The sequence below is a fragment of the Mustela putorius genome, unplaced genomic scaffold (assembly GCF_011764305.1).
Source record: "Mustela putorius furo isolate JIRA1106 unplaced genomic scaffold, ASM1176430v1.1 tig00003853_pilon_pilon_pilon, whole genome shotgun sequence".
Classification (NCBI taxonomy): Eukaryota; Metazoa; Chordata; class Mammalia; order Carnivora; family Mustelidae; genus Mustela; species Mustela putorius.
In genome coordinates this window covers 28716997-28735851 of record NW_025422005.1, presented here as the reverse complement: position 1 = coordinate 28735851, position 18855 = coordinate 28716997, and the positions used below count along the sequence as shown (strand labels likewise).

The 18855-nt window shown below is 53.4% G+C and overlaps 4 protein-coding genes across 7 annotated transcripts in view; 2 read left to right on the top strand and 2 right to left on the bottom strand.

Annotated features, from left to right (window-relative positions):
- The window catches only part of MTF1 (metal regulatory transcription factor 1), a 41933-nt gene extending 35461 nt beyond the window's left edge, over window positions 1-6472 (top strand). Inside the window, 1 exon segment of the mRNA XM_004740747.3 lies at window positions 645-6472. Within this exon segment, the coding sequence (XP_004740804.2) occupies window positions 645-1072 (428 nt within the window). The 3' untranslated portion in view covers window positions 1073-6472.
- Window positions 6473-6587: 115 nt separating this feature from the next.
- On the bottom strand, window positions 6588-7866 carry CUNH1orf122 (chromosome unknown C1orf122 homolog). 2 transcript variants are annotated; one of them, XM_045064219.1, is made up of 3 exons: window positions 7732-7866; window positions 7305-7506; window positions 6588-7061 (listed from the first exon to the last, which is right to left on the bottom strand). In XM_045064219.1, exons 2-3 carry the CDS (start codon window positions 7350-7352, stop codon window positions 6966-6968), a joined length of 144 nt encoding a protein of 47 aa, XP_044920154.1. In that variant the 5' UTR covers window positions 7353-7506; window positions 7732-7866; the 3' UTR covers window positions 6588-6965. The 2 variants fall into 2 exon arrangements, with proteins under 2 accessions (XP_044920154.1, XP_044920153.1); XM_045064218.1 differs by lacking the exon at window positions 7732-7866 and adding an exon at window positions 7599-7727.
- YRDC (yrdC N6-threonylcarbamoyltransferase domain containing) lies at window positions 7858-12013 on the top strand. Its single transcript, XM_004741554.3, has 5 exons — window positions 7858-8249; window positions 8804-8918; window positions 9042-9161; window positions 10760-10902; window positions 11214-12013. The coding sequence occupies exons 1-5, from the start codon at window positions 7858-7860 to the stop codon at window positions 11272-11274; spliced, it is 831 nt and encodes a 276-aa protein (XP_004741611.2). The 3' UTR covers window positions 11275-12013.
- Window positions 12014-12804: 791 nt separating this feature from the next.
- MANEAL (mannosidase endo-alpha like) lies at window positions 12805-18380 on the bottom strand. 3 transcript variants are annotated; one of them, XM_045064217.1, is made up of 5 exons: window positions 17684-18380; window positions 16337-16446; window positions 15409-15485; window positions 14312-14355; window positions 13837-14078 (listed from the first exon to the last, which is right to left on the bottom strand). In XM_045064217.1, the coding sequence occupies exons 1-5, from the start codon at window positions 18231-18233 to the stop codon at window positions 14050-14052; spliced, it is 810 nt and encodes a 269-aa protein (XP_044920152.1). In that variant the 5' UTR covers window positions 18234-18380; the 3' UTR covers window positions 13837-14049. The 3 variants fall into 3 exon arrangements, with proteins under 3 accessions (XP_044920151.1, XP_012901241.1, XP_044920152.1); XM_045064216.1 differs by having other exon boundaries at window positions 12805-14355; window positions 17684-18369; XM_013045787.2 differs by lacking the exons at window positions 15409-15485; window positions 17684-18380 and having other exon boundaries at window positions 12805-14355; window positions 16337-16407.
- Window positions 18381-18855: the final 475 nt, after the last annotated feature.

Sequence of the window (18855 nt, the reverse complement as noted above, 5' to 3'; positions counted from 1 at the left end):
CCCCCCACACACACACTGTGTGTGTAAGACTGGGATGCAAGAGTGAGCAAGAGGCTGTCCAGGAGCTTGGTCCTAGACAAGGAGGACTCAGGCCACACATCTCACGCAGTGTTGCGAGAAGTGCGAAGGGAGGCAGGAGCTCCTGGCACACAGACAGGAAGTTGGTGGGCCGGCTGCCCTGGGCCAGCCCTACGTGGGAGCCTGCGGGCATCCCAGCCTGGCAGCCTCAGGAAAGAGGATGAGCTGGGTCTTCAGGAAGAAGAAGAGTAAGTTCTCCAGAAAAGCAGCCCTGTGTGGGGAGTTTAGGCAGAAGGAAGAGCCCAGAGTCCTAGAGGTATGAAGAACATGTCAGGAAAAGGGAGGCATCTGCTGTGGCTGGCATGGAGGGTACCAGGGAGAATGGCCAGAAACAAAGCTGGAGGTACAGGGTCATCTAGATGGTGTAAGTGGCTTTCTGAGGAAAAGGGACTTTGCCTTGGAGGGGATGGGGAGTGTCAGACAGAACGAAGCCTGCAGCGTGGCATCATCCCTCCCCACGGTTCTTGCCTCTGTGGCCCTCGGCGCTCACCTAGTCTGTACCCCCCCATCCCTCACGCCCCTGCCTGCGGCTACTTGAGGAGCAGTGTCTCTTGCCTCTCTCACAGGGAACTCTGTACAGCAGATTGGCCTCAGTGTTCCTGTGATCATCATCAAACAAGAGGAGGCATGTCAGTGTCAGTGCGCGTGCCGGGACTCTGCCAAGGAGCGGGCGGCGGGCAGGAGGAAGGGCTGTTCTTCCCCACCCCCTGCAGAACCGAGCCCCCAGCCTCCTGACGGGCCCAGCCTGAAGCTACCACCACAGACTTTTTCCTCGCCCCCTGACCCCCTGTCGACATCCTCCGCTGTACCCTCTTCCTGTGAGCAAAGCAGACAAGCTGAGACTCCTTCAGACCCTCAGACAGAAACGTTAAGTGCCATGGATGTGTCAGAGTTTTTGTCCCTCCAGAGCCTGGACACCCCGTCCAATCTGATTCCCATTGAAGCACTACTGCAGGGGGAGGAGGAGATGGGCCTGACCAGCTTCTCCAAGTGAAAGGGCCACTTGCGCTCACCTCCAGGAAAGGAGGAGCGAGCGGGAGGCGGAAGGGCCGGCGTCTGCCTCACTGGGGGTGGGTCAGCAGTTCAAAGGATGAAGAAATCTACTGTTTGAAATCCTCACCTTTCAGACGTATTTTCTTTAGTCATATCCCAGGAGCATCCATTTTAAGGAACTGATCTTTGGAAAAAAAAAAAAAAACCAACAAAAAAAAAAACAAAACAAAAACTAAGTTATAAATGAACTGTTTGGCTGCACTGTATGTCACTTTTGCTTATTGTCATGTGAACTTGGAAACTAAGGTTACTCGTATGCATAAACATTCGAAATGAAAGGGTGTGGCTTCCATCAGTCTGATGCTGCCCATCACTTGCACTGGGGTCTCTGTGGTTTGGGCAGTGGAGTTCAGTGGGTCGAGTGTTGCTCCTCCCTCCCTGTGCATCTTTTGAGTCTGAGGCCACAGCTGGCCTGGGAGGCCAGAGCCTGGCTTCATCAGAGGGGGCGATTGCCAAGGCAGGTCAGACAGCCGTGAGCCAGACAGGGACTGGGTAAGGTGGTTTTGTTGTTTGCTGTTGGTGTCGGTGGAGCTCAGGGTGGCTGTGGCAGGTGTCACCCAGCAGTGGGTTGCGAAAAGCCTGGCCCGAGGCTGTGTGGGGGATCAGGTTCTTCGGGGGGCCCTGGACGAGCTGTTGACTGCGGTCTGTCAGTGCGTGTGCAGAGCAGGCTCTAGCCACGCCATCCCAGTCTTTGCCTTCCTGGTACTTTGCCTCTCTCGGTTGGCGGCCAGGGCTTGCGGACCGCAGTGAATTTTTCTTGGGGAACCTCCCTGTTTCGTCCTAGAGTGGACATGTGGCTTATGGCCAGTGGCTGGGTGGTGGTCTGCTTGCCTTTAATGGTATTTTCTTCCTCAGAGCAGAAGAGCTGCATTTTGCTTATCGGGAAGAAGTGCAGCTTTAAGGGAGTTTGTTGTTGTTTTGTTTTCTCTTTTAGATGGCATGTAATTGGCAGGCCAGGTGTCCTGGTTCCAGGTTCTAGCCAGGCTTTTGGTTGCCCCTCCCATCTCTGCCTCTCACCCCTCTGGATTTTGCATACAGTCTAGTGCAGTGCAAAGAAGGATGTGACTTGCTTGGCTTAGTCATGTGATTTCTAAACAAACAAACAAAAAACAAAAACCACAAAACGATGATCTTCTACTCAGGGTAAAACAAAACAAAAATCCCCCTTCCACCAAAAAGCCTGAAATGTTGCAATAAGTTATCTCATTTGGAATGTTTCATTAAGTTGTGTTATAGGAAAAAAATTTTTTTTTGATTTGTGTATAGAATTATATCCATCTGTCTGCCTTTGGCTCTAAGTCATTGCCTCTTTAAAATAAAACCTAAAATCCAGTTCACACTAAAATGGAAGGTTTCTCTCAACTGGCTATATTAACATAGTCATGAGTGCTCACCAAGCTCACTGAGCTCAGAAATGAGGCCTGGCCCAGGGTGTAGACTAGGCCTCTGCCTCCAAGAGACCGTTCCCTGCCTTGAGCAAGAAAAAGGGGTCCACGAACACAGCTGCTCTCCTGAGTCAACAGTGTCAGGCAGAACGCAGCCATAATTTTGTTGTCTTTTCCCATTCCCTAACGTACAGAGATCTGCATGTGTCACTCTTGTGTTCTCTGAGCTATTACTCAGGGCCAGCCAAGACAGTATCCAGAGCTGATCATTTACCTGGGGGCCCAGAGGCCCTGCCTTTGACAGAATTTCAGGGATGGAGTTGGATGGGAAGGCAGACATAGTAAATGTTGTTACTGCCATGAGAAAAGGACTTTCCCTCAGGCAGCTGATGGTTTCTCATTCCAGGAGTCTAGTCCAGAGAATCCATTTCTTCTTGACTTTCTGCACTCCCCTCCCCCAAAGGCTGGTGGGTTCTGGTGACCACTGACTTCAGCAGAAGTTGACAAGGGGGAAGGAATCTTCTCTTACCACAGTGGCTTAGTCTTTCTGGAAAATTAGTTGCTGAGTGTGGGTTATCCATGGCTGTCTCTGGGTCTTGTACCCATAGGAAGCTTTTAGGCTGTTTTCGCTACAACTTCAGACAGAGCAAAGCGACAGGGTCCCAAAGATAGCTCATATCTGAGGTTACAAATGACCTCCCCACATACCCAGTCTGGGGGCACCTGGGAGTCGGTTCCCTGGGAGCTGAGGTGGGAAACCTCCCTGGGAGCCCAGGGAAGGTCATTGGAAGTATCCGTGGTTTCATGATTGCTTCTTTCTAGCCAGCCAGAGCTGTGCTCCTCTTGGGCCTAGCGAGGTCATTGGCTTTTCTGCTCTCCAAAGATTGGGGGTGATGAAGAAGCATCTTTAAACAGTATTTAGGCTGACAGATTTATCTAGTTGAAGTATCTGCCTTTTGAGGGTGACTCAAAATTACAGGGGGACTATCAGAGCCAATTAGCTTTTGAAAAATCAGGAATGTGCTTAAAATGCTAGTGAGCAATTGTGAAGAGCAGGTTTTTTCCACGGGACAGGCAGTCTTTCCTTCCTCTTCCAGAGCTTTCTCCCTCCTATCGCCTCCTGCAAAGCCTGGCCTCTAGTGCCAGGAACCTTCCGGGGGGAGCAGGCTACTGGCTACAGTGGAGCTAGAACGAGCCTTCATGGAGAATGTGCTGTCCCCAAACCCAGGAATGACCCTGTGGTGAAGTTAGGGAAGAGCTGCAGACTTCGGGCAGGTAAAATCAAGCCTTTTTTCTAACCATGGTAACCTTAGCCATTTCCACCTGGTTGGTGTATGCTTCCAGCCCCCGCTGGCATCTCCAGCTCCACCACCCCTTTACAGGGTGTCGTCAGCACCAGGGACTGGAGTTCATGGACTTAGGAAGGGGTAGGAGACCGGCTGGCACCCTCAAGCTGCCTTAGTGATGTGGGCCCTTCCCCAGGAGGTGGTTGGGACATCGAGGGAGCATGGCCCTGCCTATCCTTGGGGGGTGGGCAGTGGTGGGGAGAGGAATCTGGTCAGCCTCAAGGGGGCATTGCTTGTTTGGTGACCAGAGTCGGTGTCATTTATTAAATTCCACTCCTTTCCCCTTAGAAGGAGATCATGGTACAAAGCCCAGGAGGGGCCTTAAGGCGTGATGACCTCTCTGTGTAGAAGCCAGGGACTTCTCTCCACCAGCTCTGGGAAAGTCAGTAGATGGGAGTTTCACCTTCAGGGTCAAGGCAGTGGGCTGATGGGGATCGTGGAGGGTATGGGTGGGTTTTCCTGAGAGACTTTGTATAGTATAATGCTGAATGTGTCCAGAGGGATGAGTTTGCAGAACCTCATATTGGTATATTAAAGAAATAATAAAATAAAAAAGCACTTTAGGTTATTTTATCTTTAACCCAATTGCTGCAATTTCTTTTGTGTATATATATACATATATATACTTTCCACAAAGTTTTATTTTTTGCTCAGAATAAAAATTTAAATTGAGGTGTGAAAAGAAAAGCACTTACCTTGGTGCAATATGTGTAGCTTGACGGTCGTTGTCCCATGTGGCCCTGGCCTGGCCGCCTTTTTCCACTCTGATCAGCCCTGTGCTGGGAGGCTGTCCATAGGGAAACACTATTATGCATTCTCAGCAACTGCTTCAATCTATGCAAGCCTTCCCTGTGTGCCCGAGGGCGCCCCCTCAGGCTCTCTGAAGAACTGCTGCGGGTCCTGTTTTCTTCTGCTGACTGTTGAGGCCCTTTCTCATCACTTCTTGGTCCCTTGCCATCTTGCCCCACCTTCACCATTACAAAGTGATGCCTGAAAGGAAGGAACAGGTTGTTCCTAGTAGAAACCTGGCACCTTCTAGACTTTTCTATTTGTAATCACGTTCATTGTCCTTAATCTTAAAGACTTCTCCAGAGTCACTGAAACCATTGATTTGTGGAACTGCAACAGTATTGCTAGAGTTACATTTTCCTCCACCACCAATCAGAAACATGTCTGGGAGGTTGTGGTGGTAGTGGGGGAGCGGGCAACATGAGCCATTTTCCTACTGCTCCCCTCACCACCCGTGTTGATTCTTGAAGAAAAAAGGTCTCCAGCCTTCCTTAAATCCAGTAAACAAAGCTGTTAATAATCTTTTTTTACTTTCTTCCTTCCCCCATATTTCCCTTTTGTCTGGGGGGGGGAGTACCACCCCCATTTTATCTTCAATTCTCAGGCTACAGTAGAATAGAGAAGTTTTGACATAACACTTCAGCCAAAGCAGAAGGATTTCCACAGATCAATATGCAAATGGGCCTGCTGTAACATAGATGGGAAGTTGTCCATTCCCTAATATTAGGGTGGGGGCGGGGGGAGGCAACAAAATGGAATTTTGCATATTTCTGGTTGGTAGTCAGTTTAGCCTGTTTCCTCTTGCAGAGTTTTGGGGGACAGGGAGAGTCCCGTATTTCCTCTCATGCCCCTTGGGGGAAGCGGACGATCACTGTTGGGGCATTTCTCACTGTTATTCCTGTTCCAGAGGGCTTCTCAGTCTGCACTGAAAAATGCAAATTAAACTGGATCTTACGTCAATGTGTACATAGTACAAGCTTTTTTTACTGGAAGCAAAGTTTAAAACCACACACTGCCCTTTTGGTGGTGTGCCTGCTGGCCAAAAATTGGGTGATAATGTAGTGTCACTTTCTCAGCGCAATGCAGTTTCTACTCTTTTTCTTATGGGAAAATTTTTCATAAAACCTTTTTTCACCAAAACCCAGGGGTGTTTTTTGCAATATCCTTGTTATCCTCGTAGTGGTGCCAAGTCAGAGGCCTCTCTTGCCCTTCTCCCACGTCCTTAGGCCTCCCTGAGGCGCCTTTGGTTCAACAGTCTACATCCTTTGTTGTGTTTTGGAGAATGTGGGAGTGGAGGGTCAGAGCTCAAGGTGGCTGTTACCTTTCCCTGTCAACTCTTCCAAGTCCCTTTTTGGGGAAGGTGGCTGGAAACAGGATTTTGCTGAATCCCTGGCTTGCATCTGGCCAGGAAAGGCAAGACCCACAGAGAGCCTTCTTTTTTTGACACACACTAGTAGTCATTGGCCGGAGGTCTTGGTGACAGTTTTTTAAATCTCCAATGGTTTTATTTGGATTATGTGAAAGCCTATCAAAGTTATTGAAGTGTGAAACATGGGAACAACGGACTTCCACCGAGCGATATGAAAACGTTACAGGTTCAGTACTTCCAAAGGAAGAAACCTCCAAACCCCAAAAAGTAAATATGAATTTGTATTTTTGAAGAATGTGAAATAATGGTGTTTGCTTAATTGCTCATTTTGTATAAACTTAATATTGTACTTTAAAATATCTGCTAAGAAGTGAAAATTTAACTTTTTGGAATTGAAAAAGCAATATTAAATACTAATGAAATCCTAATTAAATGCTTATTTAAATCTGGTAGTATCTGTGGCATTTCTTCCCAAACCTACCCATGGCTGATGATTTTCCTCTACTTACCACCCCCTCCCCTCCCCAGCTGAGTCTTGGGGGACAGAAAGGAAAGGTCGGTCACCAGGAAAGTCTGCAGGTTTCCTTTTAATCAAGGCTCTGCTAAAAGTGTGTTGTGGGGCTAGGAGCCCCCAAAGCATGAAATGGACATGTAACACCACCTGGATCCCCCAAAGCAGGCCAGACCACTCTGGAGAGCACTGCTGGTCTGTCCAAATCCGGGTAATCAGACAGGGTATTCGTTGGCTACATTTCAAAGCTCAGCACTGCCTTCAGCCAGGATGAAGTGGGAGTGAACCCAGCTGCTAGCAGAGCTGCCACCCCAGGCTGAGAGCCAAGTACCAGCCACTGCCAGTGAAGACTGGCCCCTTTATTGAAGGGAGTTGTTCAGAGTTCAGCCACCAGCCCCGGGAGGGAGAGAAGTCAGGGTGCCCATCAGGGATGCTCAGGGCTCCGCAGCTCCATCGCCAGCATCCTTTGGAAAGCCACCTCTGGCGGAGACAGCTGGCTGGGGAGGTGCTCCGGGTTTGGCTGAGACGTTCTGGTTGGAACAGAAAGGAAAAGTGAGGCTGGGAGGAAAGGCCTTGGGATTAGGCCCCGCAAGGACATGGCCACTTGGCATTTGGATAGCACAACTTTTTCAAAGCCTCTTGCCCAGATGAAAGGAGGTTCAGGGGTAAGGCGGTGGGGACACTCTTCCACCCTCCAGGGGAAGCTAGGGCTTAGCAAGTCCAGCCACGGGGCAGTTCCCACCTCCCAGGCCCAGCCCGGGGTGGGCACTGACCCCGCCACCAGCCGGCTCCGGGCGCCGGCGGCCCAGCTGCCGCAGCATCTCCTCGCAGGCGGCGATGGTGTCCAGGAGCTGCCGCTGCCGCTGTTCCACCGCGTCCAGCAGCTGCTGGGCGCGCTCATCCCGGGGCGGCTGCGGGGGTGGCCTCCCGCCGAGCCCCAGCCCCGCCTTCCCACGGTCCACGCCGGCAGCCTCCCTGCCCGGGAGAGAGCGAGAGACACACGGTCAGGGCCGGCGCTCGCGCGGGGTCCGAGCCCCTTCCCCCCGCCCCGACGGGCCCCCTCTCACCCCCGTGACCAGTCTGAGCCCGGGCCCCATTCCATCTCCGCCTGCGCGGCCCGACCACCGCCCCCCTTTCGGCCGCCCCCCTCCCCAGCGCAGCGCTTGGGCTCCGCAAAGCTGCGCCCCGCCCCGTCCCCACCGGTCTCCTTCAATCCTCCTGGGGGTCGCGGTCCCTTTAAGTTGCCCGGCGCGGAGGTGGGGCCGAGCCTCCCCGGCCGGAAGCTGACTGGGCGCGTCACTTCCTCCCGGAAGCGGGCCCTGGCGGATGTCTCCGGCGCGTCCGTGCAGGGGGCTGAGGGCCGCGGTGGCTGCCAGCGTGGGGTTGAGCGAGGGGCCGGCGGGCTCCGCCCGGAGGGGCCGCCTCCTCCGCCCGCCGAGCCCCGCTCCGGCGGCGCCGGGGGCCCGGCTGTTCCGGCTCCCAGGGAGCGGGGCCGTGCGGGCCGCAAGCCCGGAGCGCGCCGGCTGGACCGAGGCGCTGCGGGCCGCCGTGGCCGAGCTGCGCGCCGGCGCCGTGGTGGCCGTCCCCACCGACACGCTGTACGGCCTGGCCTGCTCGGCGAGCTGCTCTGCGGCACTGGGCGCTGTGTACCGCCTCAAGGGCCGCAGCGAGGCCAAGCCGCTGGCCGTCTGCCTGGGCCGCGTGGCCGACGTCTACAGGTGAGGCCGCCCCGACCCGGCCCCGCTGGGGGCGGCACCGCGGGAGGGGCTTCCGGTGACAGGCTTGGGAGACTGAGGCGCAGAGAGCGGGAGGGGCTTGTCCAGGCTCACCCAGGAATCCGGAACTGGAAGTGTGTATCGAGCACTTAACGTCTTCCAGTCCCTGAGAGGGGTGCTGGGGCGCAGCGATGAACGAGGCAGGCAGGGTCCCTATCCTCCCGGCGATTTTGTGATGATGAGGGGTGGGGGTCGGGACTCCCGCGGTTTAAAAACGGCAACAAAGGAAACAAACGCTCTGGGGATGCCTGGGAGAAAATGAAACACGGAGCGTGATAACGGTGCAGCTGTTGTAGTCCCGGAGACCAGAGGCATGTGGGCTCCAAGCCGTGGGTGTTCCTCTGGAGCACTGCCTTCTCAAACTCTTAGAGGTGAAGAGGGAAGACCGATCCCATTGTAGTCCCAGGTTCCCCTTTTCTAGATCTGTCTACCGTCTGGAATAGGACCAGCAGAGACCCTTCATTCTTGGGTAGATCTGTGCCATCTCTGTTTTTCAGGTACTGCCATGTGAGAGTACCTGAGGGACTCCTGAAGGACTTACTACCAGGACCAGTGACTCTGGTGTTGGAACGCTCAGAGGAGCTCAATAAGGACCTGAATCCCTTTACTCCTGTGAGTCAGAGTTTCTCCTGTGTCCCCAGACTTCTGCCATCTGGCTTTCACTAGGATCCAGGAGAGAGCCATTCCCTACCGCTTCCAGCCTTTCTGACTATCTTCTTGTCCCTTGCCTCATAGCTTGTAGGCATCCGGATTCCTGATCATGCCTTCATACAGGATTTGGTCCAGGTGTTTGGGGGACCACTCGCTCTCACCAGTGCCAACCTGAGCTCCCAGGCCAGTTCTCTGAATGTCGAGGTAAGTTACCCAGCCCTCCCTGCAGAAACACCACCAGGCCAGACACAGTTTCCTCTGAGTCAGTAGGGCTGATGGTTCACCGGAACGCCTTGCAGGAGTTCATCCATTTAGTCTGATGGTGGGAGGTCTGTCCAGTTGGCAGGGGTGGGGTAGCATGGTGGGGGGATCCAAATTAAAGAATCTTGGAAAGGTTTAATTGAAAAGCTTGAGAGGTGAGGGGAAGAATTGGTGTTTTCTTCTTGTTGTCTTTTTAATAATAAGGAACGGCATGGTGAATCTAATTCTTTTGTTCTTTTTGTGGTGGTAGCCGTTGGAAAGTATAGTCAGGTACTAAGTCTTTACAACAGTGCTGTAAAGACAGTTAAGGCTCCAGAAAGTTAAATCACTTGGCCCAGGGACTCCTGACCCTGTTCTCTTCTCTGGCCACTAGCCAGGTCAAAGAATCCATCCTAATTCTGTCTTGACTGCATAGCTTGGAACGAATGACAACACAAAGAAATGACAGTTACAGGGGTGCCTGGTGGCTCAACTGGTTTCTCAGTGCCCTGCCTTTGGCTCAGGTTCTGATCCCAGGGTCCTGGGATCTAGCCCCACATCAGGCTCCCTTTTGGGGAGCCTCCTTCTCCCTCTCCCTCTGCTTGCCACTATCCCTGCTGTGTGCACGTGAGCTCTCTCTCTCAAATAAATAAATAAAATCTTAAAAAAAAAAAAAAAAAAAGATGTCACTTACCACTTTTCTTCTTCCTGAACTAAAATGTAAAACACAGCACAGTGATGGGGTTCTCCATGTCCAGACCTAGAGAGTGGCTTCAGGGGCCTTAGAAACTGAGAGTCCAGCATCCTGTCTTATTCTGGGACTGCAGGCTTTACCTGGTGGCTATGCCTGAGGCAATGGGGATGGGAGTGGGGGTATTCTTGTCAGCACACAGTTGACCTGTCCAGTACAGAAACTGGTGGTTACGCTCCTCCATCCCAAATGCCCAGGCTTAGCCACCACTGCAGGGTTTTTGTGAGTGGTGGTGGCAGGGAGAGTGGGTGATGCTCTAAGCCAGTTAACAGTTCAGACCACGGATTTCGGAGGGGCTCTCCTTCCCACAACCCAAGGACTGAGAGCTGGTGTCACGCATGTGCAGAATGCACCCTGCCTTCCTCTCCCTGACCTTACCCAGAGTTCTGAGAGCCAGGAGATGCACTGGATGACGTAACTTGCATGCACCGACTCAAAAATTTGGGCGAAAGTTCAGGGTAAAAGCCTACATCTTTGGACATCCACCTAGACCTCCAGTCATCGGACCTGTATGTCTCTAACAGAAGCCCTGTGTGCAAGCTCCTCTTGGCACAGTGAGGTTTTTTTTTTTTTTAAAGCTCTAGATAGATGTTCCTTGAAGTGCTAACCTGGGGCAGCTCCGAACCCCATAGGATGCCATGTCCTAGATGCTGACAAACCTTAACTGAAGGAGGTTCCTTCCCTGCTTAGAGGAAGATGCCTCTTGTTTTAGACGTGTGCTGGCTTTGTCTCCTTGTACACGTTGCGTGCACAGTGACATCACTGTGGATGCCAGAGTTGGTGTCCATGATCTTCCTCTCCCTCTTCTCAGGAGTTCCAGGACCTCTGGCCTCAGTTGTCCCTGGTCATTGACGGGGGACCAATTGGGAACGGCCAGAGCCCTGAGTATCGCCTGGGCTCAACTGTGGTTGATTTGTCTGTACCTGGAAAGTTTGGCATCATTCGTCCAGGCTGGTGAGTCTGCTATGGCATGGGGAAAGAATTTGAGGAAGGTTGGAAGGTGGGAAAAAAAAAAGGGCCTTAATAAAATAAGGATTGGCACTCCTACCTTGTCCTGGGTGGGGTGGGCAGGTTTGGAGAAGTGGTGGATGGACTGGGTTTGCTGGCATTTGCTGGCTGTTTGGGGATTCAAAGGATTCATCACGGGTTTGGTGACGAGAACATATTTAAGGCCTGAGGGTTTAGAGGTCACTGATCAGCAGACTCTGGTGGGCTCGGAGCTTTGAGAAGTCAGACTTTAACTGCCTCCATTTTTTTTTTCTCAGTGCCCTGGAGAGTACTACAGCCATCCTCCAACAGAAGTATGGGCTCCTCCCCTCACACTGATCCTGCTTTTGCATCTTGGGTAGGGGGAAGGCCCAAGGACTGGTGCTGGACACTATGTGTCTGTCCACTGGGGACTGGCACGGCCTCATTGAGAGAGGCCACTGGGGCTGCAGCATCACTAGTCCTGACTCTTGAAGGCACTGTGTCTTTCTGAATACTGCACACCAAGTCCCAGAAGCTGCTGGTTTCGTCTGACACCTGGTGGGGGAGGTCCTATTTATTATCTGTGATTTCATGTATCAGCCAAAAGCTGACTTAGAGATTTTGTTTGAGAACATTCCTTGGATGGCCTTGTTCTGATAAGTTTCTTTTTAAAAAAATTTTTTTTAAGAAGTAATTTGAGGAACAGATACGGAATCCAGTCAGAGCCCCCTCTCTGGCAGGTAGTGGCATTTAAGGTCCAAATTAGCCAGAGCACCAGCTGGTTAAGTCTCCAGTGACCAAAGACATGTACTTAGGCACCTGAAGCTGGACCTAGAGAAGGATAAAGACTGTTGAGCCACAGGCCCAACACTGTTTTCTCCAAACCGGAGAGGCCGGTGGTGTGGTGTGCCTTAAGGCCTGGTGGAGAGTCAGCATTCTGGACTAACGGTGGGAAGTGAGTTCACTTGGCAGGGGGTGGGGCTGAGGAAGGCCAAATCAAAAGAATATGGGAAAACATATCTTCACTACTCTTTTCAGCCAGTGGCTTTTTTCCTTATTTATTCATAAAATAAATTATAATGAGTTATGCCTACAATACCTTTATTGAATCCGGTATGTACTCAGAGCCTTTATTCACATGTATGCCAAGTGTTAAACAGAATTACTCTTGGTTATTTGAACCATGTTTTTCTTTAATAGAAAATGTTTTGTAAATAGTTTATTTTTCTTCTTTTGAATTACTTCCTCAGGGATTAGGATTATAGGGTTAAAGTGTATGAACATCTTTATGGCTCTCATTACAGATTAGCCTTTGAAAGAACTGACCAGGCTGTCATGAATGAGAATTACTGCTCCTGACCCTGAGCTTGCCATATTTTTAGTATTTTTCAAACCGTGTGTGTGTGAAATGAAGCCTCAGTGTGTCTTGTTTCTGTGAAGTACTGTGGGGTGCCGTGCAGCCCTGTGCTCCTGTCCTGAACTGCCCTGTCCACCATGGCATCCAGTGCCCATTACCTCACGGGAGCTGGGGGTCCCATGGTAATCCATAGGCCCCACTTCCTCCCCTCCTGCCTTGCACCCTGGTCCCACAAGTGGGATTCAAGCTTGAGCCCATAAAGTAATGCACATATTTCCAAGTAGCTCCTAAACCTTGCCAAGAAGGTGTTCCAGGACCTGCCCTGAGGGCCCCTACAATGAGTAGATTCATTTATTTGTAAATAAGCACTGTTAAATGTCCCCTCTAAACATCTTCTTTATACTCCTGGTTTCTTAAGCAAACTCACTCTTCATTGTACTGACACTGGCCAGCCCATCTCGTGTCTGTCACAGCATTTGAGGGAGGACTCAGAGTTCAGGAAGGCCTGAAGAGAGTGAAGGAATGCTTACTTGAGAAGATCATGTTATATTTAATTACTACAAATCACAGTAGCACTGAAAATGGCCCCACCGAGTGGGCCTCATTCGGTTTAGGCAGCCGGAGGGAGGGAGGATGTCCTGGTCCTCTCCCTGGAGCTAGATGGTCATCTGGGGAAATCTGGGCTCGGGGGCACAGAGGTATCTTCTTAGAGGAGGAAAAAACTGAACTCCCAGCACTGGAGAAAACGGCAAAAAAAGAAAAACTGCTCAGGTACTAGCTACAAGGCCACGCCAAATAAGGAAAGCTGGATCCTGTAAGCTTCTGGAAGAAAAGAACCTTCCCGTATGAAGTCTCTCCACAGTGCCTAGCACATAGTAGGTGCTCCATTAGTATGTGTTGGATGAGTGTACAAATGCTCAGGGTTATTTCCTGATTGTTGTGTTCAGGGGTCTACTGTGGGGCTTCAACCTAAAATTCCCATTTTGGGAAGTCTCAGATAAGGTTCCCTCACTTGGAGAAGACAGATGCTATGGGAAGGCCAGAGAGGAAGCAGGGCACCTGCTTGCCCAGAGCCCTGAACCCTCCTGACAGCAGTGACCTGGGGACTGCTATGCGCCACCAACCTGCTGAGTTCCAAGCTCAAAGGGATAATTCTAAAGTGTTTCTCCAGGTTGTGGAATGGCCCTGGGCTGAGTCCAGTCACCTGCCAGCCTCTCTGGGTCCCTCTTGGGAGCCCCGCCTTACTTCCCATCCTTACAAAGCACCCCAGTGCCACATGCCTGAGGAGGAAGCTCCGGTCCCCACTGGCCCAGGCTCGATGGGCCACCCAGAGGCGCCCCGCTGCTAACTTGGGAGGCCAGCGAGTGTCTCCCACCACAGCTGAGCCCCACACGGTGACACCTTCCGGGGAGGCCAGGACATCGGCACCTCGTGGCCAGGCTCCTCACATCAGCCACTGCTCCTTCTCTTTGATGAAGTGCTCTGCCCAGCGGCGAGTCAGCTCCAGGTACAGGCTGGGCTGGTGAGGCAGGTAGTCCAGGTACAGACGTGTTGGCGTCTTCTTCGGGATGGCCTTCTCGATCTGGGTGCCCTCGTGCCACTCATTGAAAGACGTGATGGAGACAATCTCGGGCCTCACGGTCAGGGCTGCCTGCAGGGCTGTCTCGTAGTACTTGCCATTGACCCTGTTCCGAGTATTGTGGTTGTTCCAGGGCCGGATGCTGGTGTCAATGTAGCCAGGCCCCACGCTGGGGATGAACATGAGGTTGTTGGCATCACAAAAGCTCTTCACAGCCTTCCAGTTCTGATGGGAGGAGCCGAAGGAGAAACCGTTGGAGGCGAAGTAGGTGTACATGCCATCAAACCCGGCCGCCAGGATGTCGTGGGTGTGGCCCTCTTCCACCAGCAGCGCGATGAAGACCCCATCGTAAGGGGTGTTGCGGACGGAGTGGGGCCCGTTGGGAGTCAGGAGGTGGGCCCAGGCCTCAGGGGATGTCAGGTAGGAGTCATAGATATAAAAGAGTGGAAGGCTCTTACCCATGCTGTTCTTATAGCGGTAAAACGCACCATGGGAGCCATACCTGAGGAGCAGGAGGGAGAACAACCTGAGCTGGTGGCCTAGGAGGGGGGCAAGCCACGGATCAGGTCCTTCCTGATGCCCAAGTGTGATTCGGGATCCAGCCCTTCCCCGTGCTTGCACTCTTCATGCCTCATAGCAAGAACTGAGTTCCCACTCTCCTCTCCCCAGCCTCAACCTCCCTCCATTAAAGCCTCACTTCCAGTCCCACACCACACCAACCCCCTCTCCCATTGGGACTGCAGAGGCAGCCAGCCACTGGGTCTCCAGGCTCCCACTTCTGGTTCCCTATAACCCACTCTCTTTCTAAGGCATGAACCCAAACCGACCGCTCCTGACGGAGACGGGCAAGGCCCATCCTACTTGATCTGGCCCTCCCCACCTCCATCCCTGCATTACCCCATCTCCACATCAGCTACACAGCCTCTTATTCTGCCGTCAAGCTTGTCCCATTATGGGCCGCAGATCTTTGCAGAGCTAACTCCCTTCAGGTGTTAGCTCACACATTCCTCTCCTCAGGTTCCCTTGCCCACCTGTTCTAAAGTCTAGCACCCATTCTCAGGCATGCTGTTAACACAGTTCCCTGCTCTATTCTTTACTATCACTTTCTCATAGCATGGGTCACTATGTAATTTTTCATGTGTAACTACTGTGTGCCTCACTGCAGCAACACGCTAGAACATCACCTTTGCTAGCCCTACCCATGACCGTACAGCCAGGGCTCAGGACAGAGCCCGGACACCGGAAGGCACTCAAAATATTTTTTGAATGAATGGATGAAACTGCAAGCACTGTACAAGGCACTTTCACATATTTTAACTCCTGTAACTCTCATGAGACTCAAAGGTTAAGAGGCTTGCATCAGATCACAGATTGGAGGCTGCAAAACTGGAATTCAAACCCAGGTTGCTGACTCCAAGCCTAGTACTGTATTACTGGGAAGGAGCTGCTGAGGACACCGACATTCTTCCCTGGTGTCTCTCGACCTAACCCTCTAAGTCTATCCCCGTCCCCCTTTTTGATCCCCATCAAGATCCAGACTCCATAGCAGCCTTACGTGTCAATGATGTACTTGATGTTGTCATGCAGAGTGATGTCATCCCGGCCCTTGTAGGGTTGGATATGGAAGGCCACCTGGCACAAACAGAGGAGGTACTGGTCAGGTGAGTATCTGCCCACAAGCCACAACCCATAATAAGGCTCATGCTCCACTGGGGCTTAAAGGAGGAGGCTTGGCAACAGTGGGCATAACAGAGATAAAAGCAGCCACTGCCCTTAGGGTCGGAAAAAGAGGGGCAAGAAGCCTGGCCACCTCCCACAGCAGGGCATCTGGGAATCATTCCCATGGGATGGCTAATTGGTTTAGCCATCACTGGATGGCTAATTGGTTTAAGCTTACATGCCAGCTCTATATGATTGGCACTAGCTATCTGAAACCATGGGAACAAGTGTGCTGAAGCTGTCCGGCGAAGGTGCTCTGATCTGTTAACATGTCAGTGATGGGCTCAGGAACAGGGATGGGGCTCTGCTCTGCTGTTTCTCTTCCTTCACCCCAGGAGAGGGGAATAACTTATTTGGTTCATTTGGGGAAAATAAGTGGACATGTTTAGCTCCACCCCATCATCTTGAAAGTGCACCTGCCTGTCTATACTCCCCTCCTTGAGGCCCAGCACTGCCTCCTACTAGCGATCTGAGATGTTTGGCGATTGCCTGCCATCTATCCAGAGTCAGGGTCTCCACCCTAACCTCTATCACAGTGATACTTATTAAGTCTTCCCATTTCTCCTATATTTAGTTTTCCCAGTTTCCCCCCCAAAATTCAAGAGAATAAGAGGGACAGGTGCTATTTATTAGAACCGCACCAATACCACACTTGCTGTGTATCTGCCATATGTGGGCTAAAGCCCCAAACTAACCCTAAGGGCAAAGAAGGGGAAATCTCCAGAATGGGCCAAAGAGCACCTGACGTATTCTTGGACACTCACCTGGATGTCGTACTGATGGGCGGTGTCGAGAATGGCGGGTACCAGGTCATCTGAGGGTTCCCCGTTATCATCAGCCATACCAGGTGGGTACCAGGACAAGACCAGGACGCCTGAGTCACAACATAGAAGCTACTTCAGAGACACACAGTACCCCCGCAACAGAGATGCATTTCCTCCCAGACTGTCTCCAACTGCAAAATGGTTTCTGAATGAAATCTTGAGCAAGGCTCCTGCCAGCTTCCTGCGGATCGAATCCCAGAATCTAGCCTCCCGGAGCTGTCCACGCCCACGGTGCTGAAGCACAGCGCCAGCGGGAACCTTTGCACATCAGGCAGGGAAGGAGCCAGAGAAAAGTCCGGAGGACGCGGGCTTCCGCTTGCAATGGCAAGCAGTAGAACAAAAGGAAATGAGTGGATAATGCCACACCCATCTGGAAGCCACAGTACTCTCTCTGGAGAAGAAGGACACCTCTAAGTTCCCGCAGGGAGAGGAGCCCCATGCAGAAGTCATCTCATGCCTTCCGAGGGAAATAACATTTGTCTCGACGGCCTCTTCAGACTGTAAAATCCTGAGGAATAGCCTCTGTGGTATTTCTCTGTGAATACCTCCCACCATTGTCTCTGTCATTCAAACACACCGCCCCCCTTCACTAACCATCTCTAGATAAATTGAAATGTGTTCTAAAATCCAGGAGAATTCAGTGACACGGTCTGAAAGAAGTGAGCTTCCCCACCCAAGCCTGCCTACAAGAGTCTCCCAGGGACCTCTTTGCAACCACAATACTTGAAGAAAAGCTCCTGCCGCCCCCCACCCTACCCCCCAATGCAAACAGCTGGGTTCATCATGCAATATGGGCAAACTTTGTTTCTGCAGCCAGCAAGAACTGGAAGGGTTGCTGCCCTCTCCTGTATCTGGTGTGAAAGCATTGCCATCCTAGGCATGGCTCCTCTGAACCCCATTCCTACAGAGTCAGAATGCCCAGTCCTCACTTACCCAAGCCTAGAAACCCAAGAGATGAAGACTTTCTCCCTCTCCTTGCTGTCCCTACTTGGGACAGCTCGGAGCAAATGCCTTCTTCCACTGGCCCTCCAGGCAGCTCCGCCCTATGAAAGGGCCCAGCTGTGAGGGGTCAGATGGCAGAGATGGAGGAGTCTTAATACTAGAAGGGGGGGAGGGCGCCGCGTGGTAAGTGCTGAATGAAAATAGAAGGGAGGGAGTAAGAAGCCAGGCTGAAGGGTGAGTGGGACCAGAGGCCCAGTGTGACAGGACCAGCGGGAGTTGGGGTGTGAAAACTGAGGAAGGGTGAGACTGGGGAATAGGGCCTCCCGGGGGGTGGGGGGAACTCACCGATGGCGGCTTCCTTGAGCTGGGTCATGTGCTCCCGCAGCACCTCGGGGTCCCGGGAGCTGTAGGGCCCCAGCTCCGGGTAGAAGCTGGAGCCCAAGTCGTCTGGGGGACTATGGCGGCCGCGGGGATAGCTGGCCGAGATCTTGGGGTCCCAGTGCGGCACCATGACGTGGTCCCAGTGAATGTAGTGGCCCTCACGCCGCGGGCTCCCGTACCACGAGTAGTAGAAGGCGTGCAGGTCCGAGTAGACGCGCAGACTCTGCCCGGGGGCGGGCTCGGCCTCCGCGGGGGCCGGGCCCGGGGGACTGCCCGGGCCAGCGGTGCGGGGCGGCGGCGGCGGCGGGGGCGGCGCGGCGGGGGCGGCCGGGGCCCGGGCGGCGGGCGCGGGGGCTCCCTCCGGGCGTCGCTCAAAGGGCGCCAGCTCCAGGCCGGGGCCCAGCGCCGGCAGTCCGTCCGGAGCCTTGAGCGTGCGCAGGCCCATGAGGGTGCCGAAGGCGAAGAGCAGCACCAGGAACAGCGCGATGCAGGCGCGGCGCCGCCGCCGGGCCATGGCGGCCCCTGCGCTCCCCGCGGCCCGCCGGGCTACCTCCCCGCCCGCCACGCCATGGCTGCCCGCCCGGCTCCCGCGCGCCGCGCCGCCCGCGCGCGTCCCAGGGAGACGGCGACGCCGAGCGCCAAGCGCCGAGCGCGGCGTGGGCGGCTCCCCGCCTCTCCCCCGCAGTGCGGGCGGGCCCGGCACACTGCGAATGCAGATGGCGCAGACCAAGTGGTCAGGAGCCGAGGGGGGAGTGGACGCGAGGAGAGGCAAAGAGCAGTAGAGCTGCGAGTTCCCGGAGCCAAAGGAGCAGGGGCCTGGTCTAGATGCGCGGCTCGCGGAGCACTTGTCGCCTTTGGGCCCGGGACAGTGGCGTAGAGGCACGCAGTGGGGAAGGCGAATGCCCTCCCTCCGGGGCCCAGGAGAAGGTCGCGGCGGCGGCGCCGGAGGGCGTGGGAGCAGGGCCTGGATGGGGAAGAATGCGACTGTCCGTGTCCGTCTCTCTCTCCAGGGATCTCCTTGCCGGCTCTTCCCTCCTCACTGACCACTGACCGCCTCGGTACTGATCTCAGGGACCTCCCTTCTTTGCATTCGGCATCCCCCATCCCTCGGACCCTGTCTCACACCCCAGGCACCC

Bases quoted from the DNA above. Each gene is read 5' to 3' on its own strand.
- CUNH1orf122 (XM_045064218.1), bottom strand. From the start codon at position 7,633: ATGGAATGGGGCCCGGGCTCAGACTGGTCACGGGG. The intron at 7,507-7,598 runs GTGAGAGGGGGC...TCTCCCGGGCAG, and splicing joins GGCTCAGACTGGTCACGGGG to GGAGGCTGCCGGCGTGGACC. The intron at 7,062-7,304 runs GTCAGTGCCCAC...TGTTCCAACCAG, and splicing joins CGGAGCCGGCTGGTGGCGGG to AACGTCTCAGCCAAACCCGG.
- MANEAL (XM_045064216.1), bottom strand. From the start codon at position 18,233: ATGGCCCGGCGGCGGCGCCGCGCCTGCATCGCGCTGTTCCTGGTGCTG. The intron at 15,486-16,336 runs GTGAGTGTCCAA...TGTTTGTGCCAG, and splicing joins CCCATCAGTACGACATCCAG to GTGGCCTTCCATATCCAACC. The intron at 14,356-15,408 runs GTAAGGCTGCTA...CCTGCTCCTCAG, and splicing joins ATCAAGTACATCATTGACAC to GTATGGCTCCCATGGTGCGT.
- YRDC (XM_004741554.3), top strand. From the start codon at position 7,858: ATGTCTCCGGCGCGTCCGTGCAGGGGGCTGAGGGCCGCGGTGGCTGCC. The intron at 9,162-10,759 runs GTAAGTTACCCA...CCCTCTTCTCAG, and splicing joins CCAGTTCTCTGAATGTCGAG to GAGTTCCAGGACCTCTGGCC. The intron at 10,903-11,213 runs GTGAGTCTGCTA...TTTTTTTCTCAG, and splicing joins GGCATCATTCGTCCAGGCTG to TGCCCTGGAGAGTACTACAG.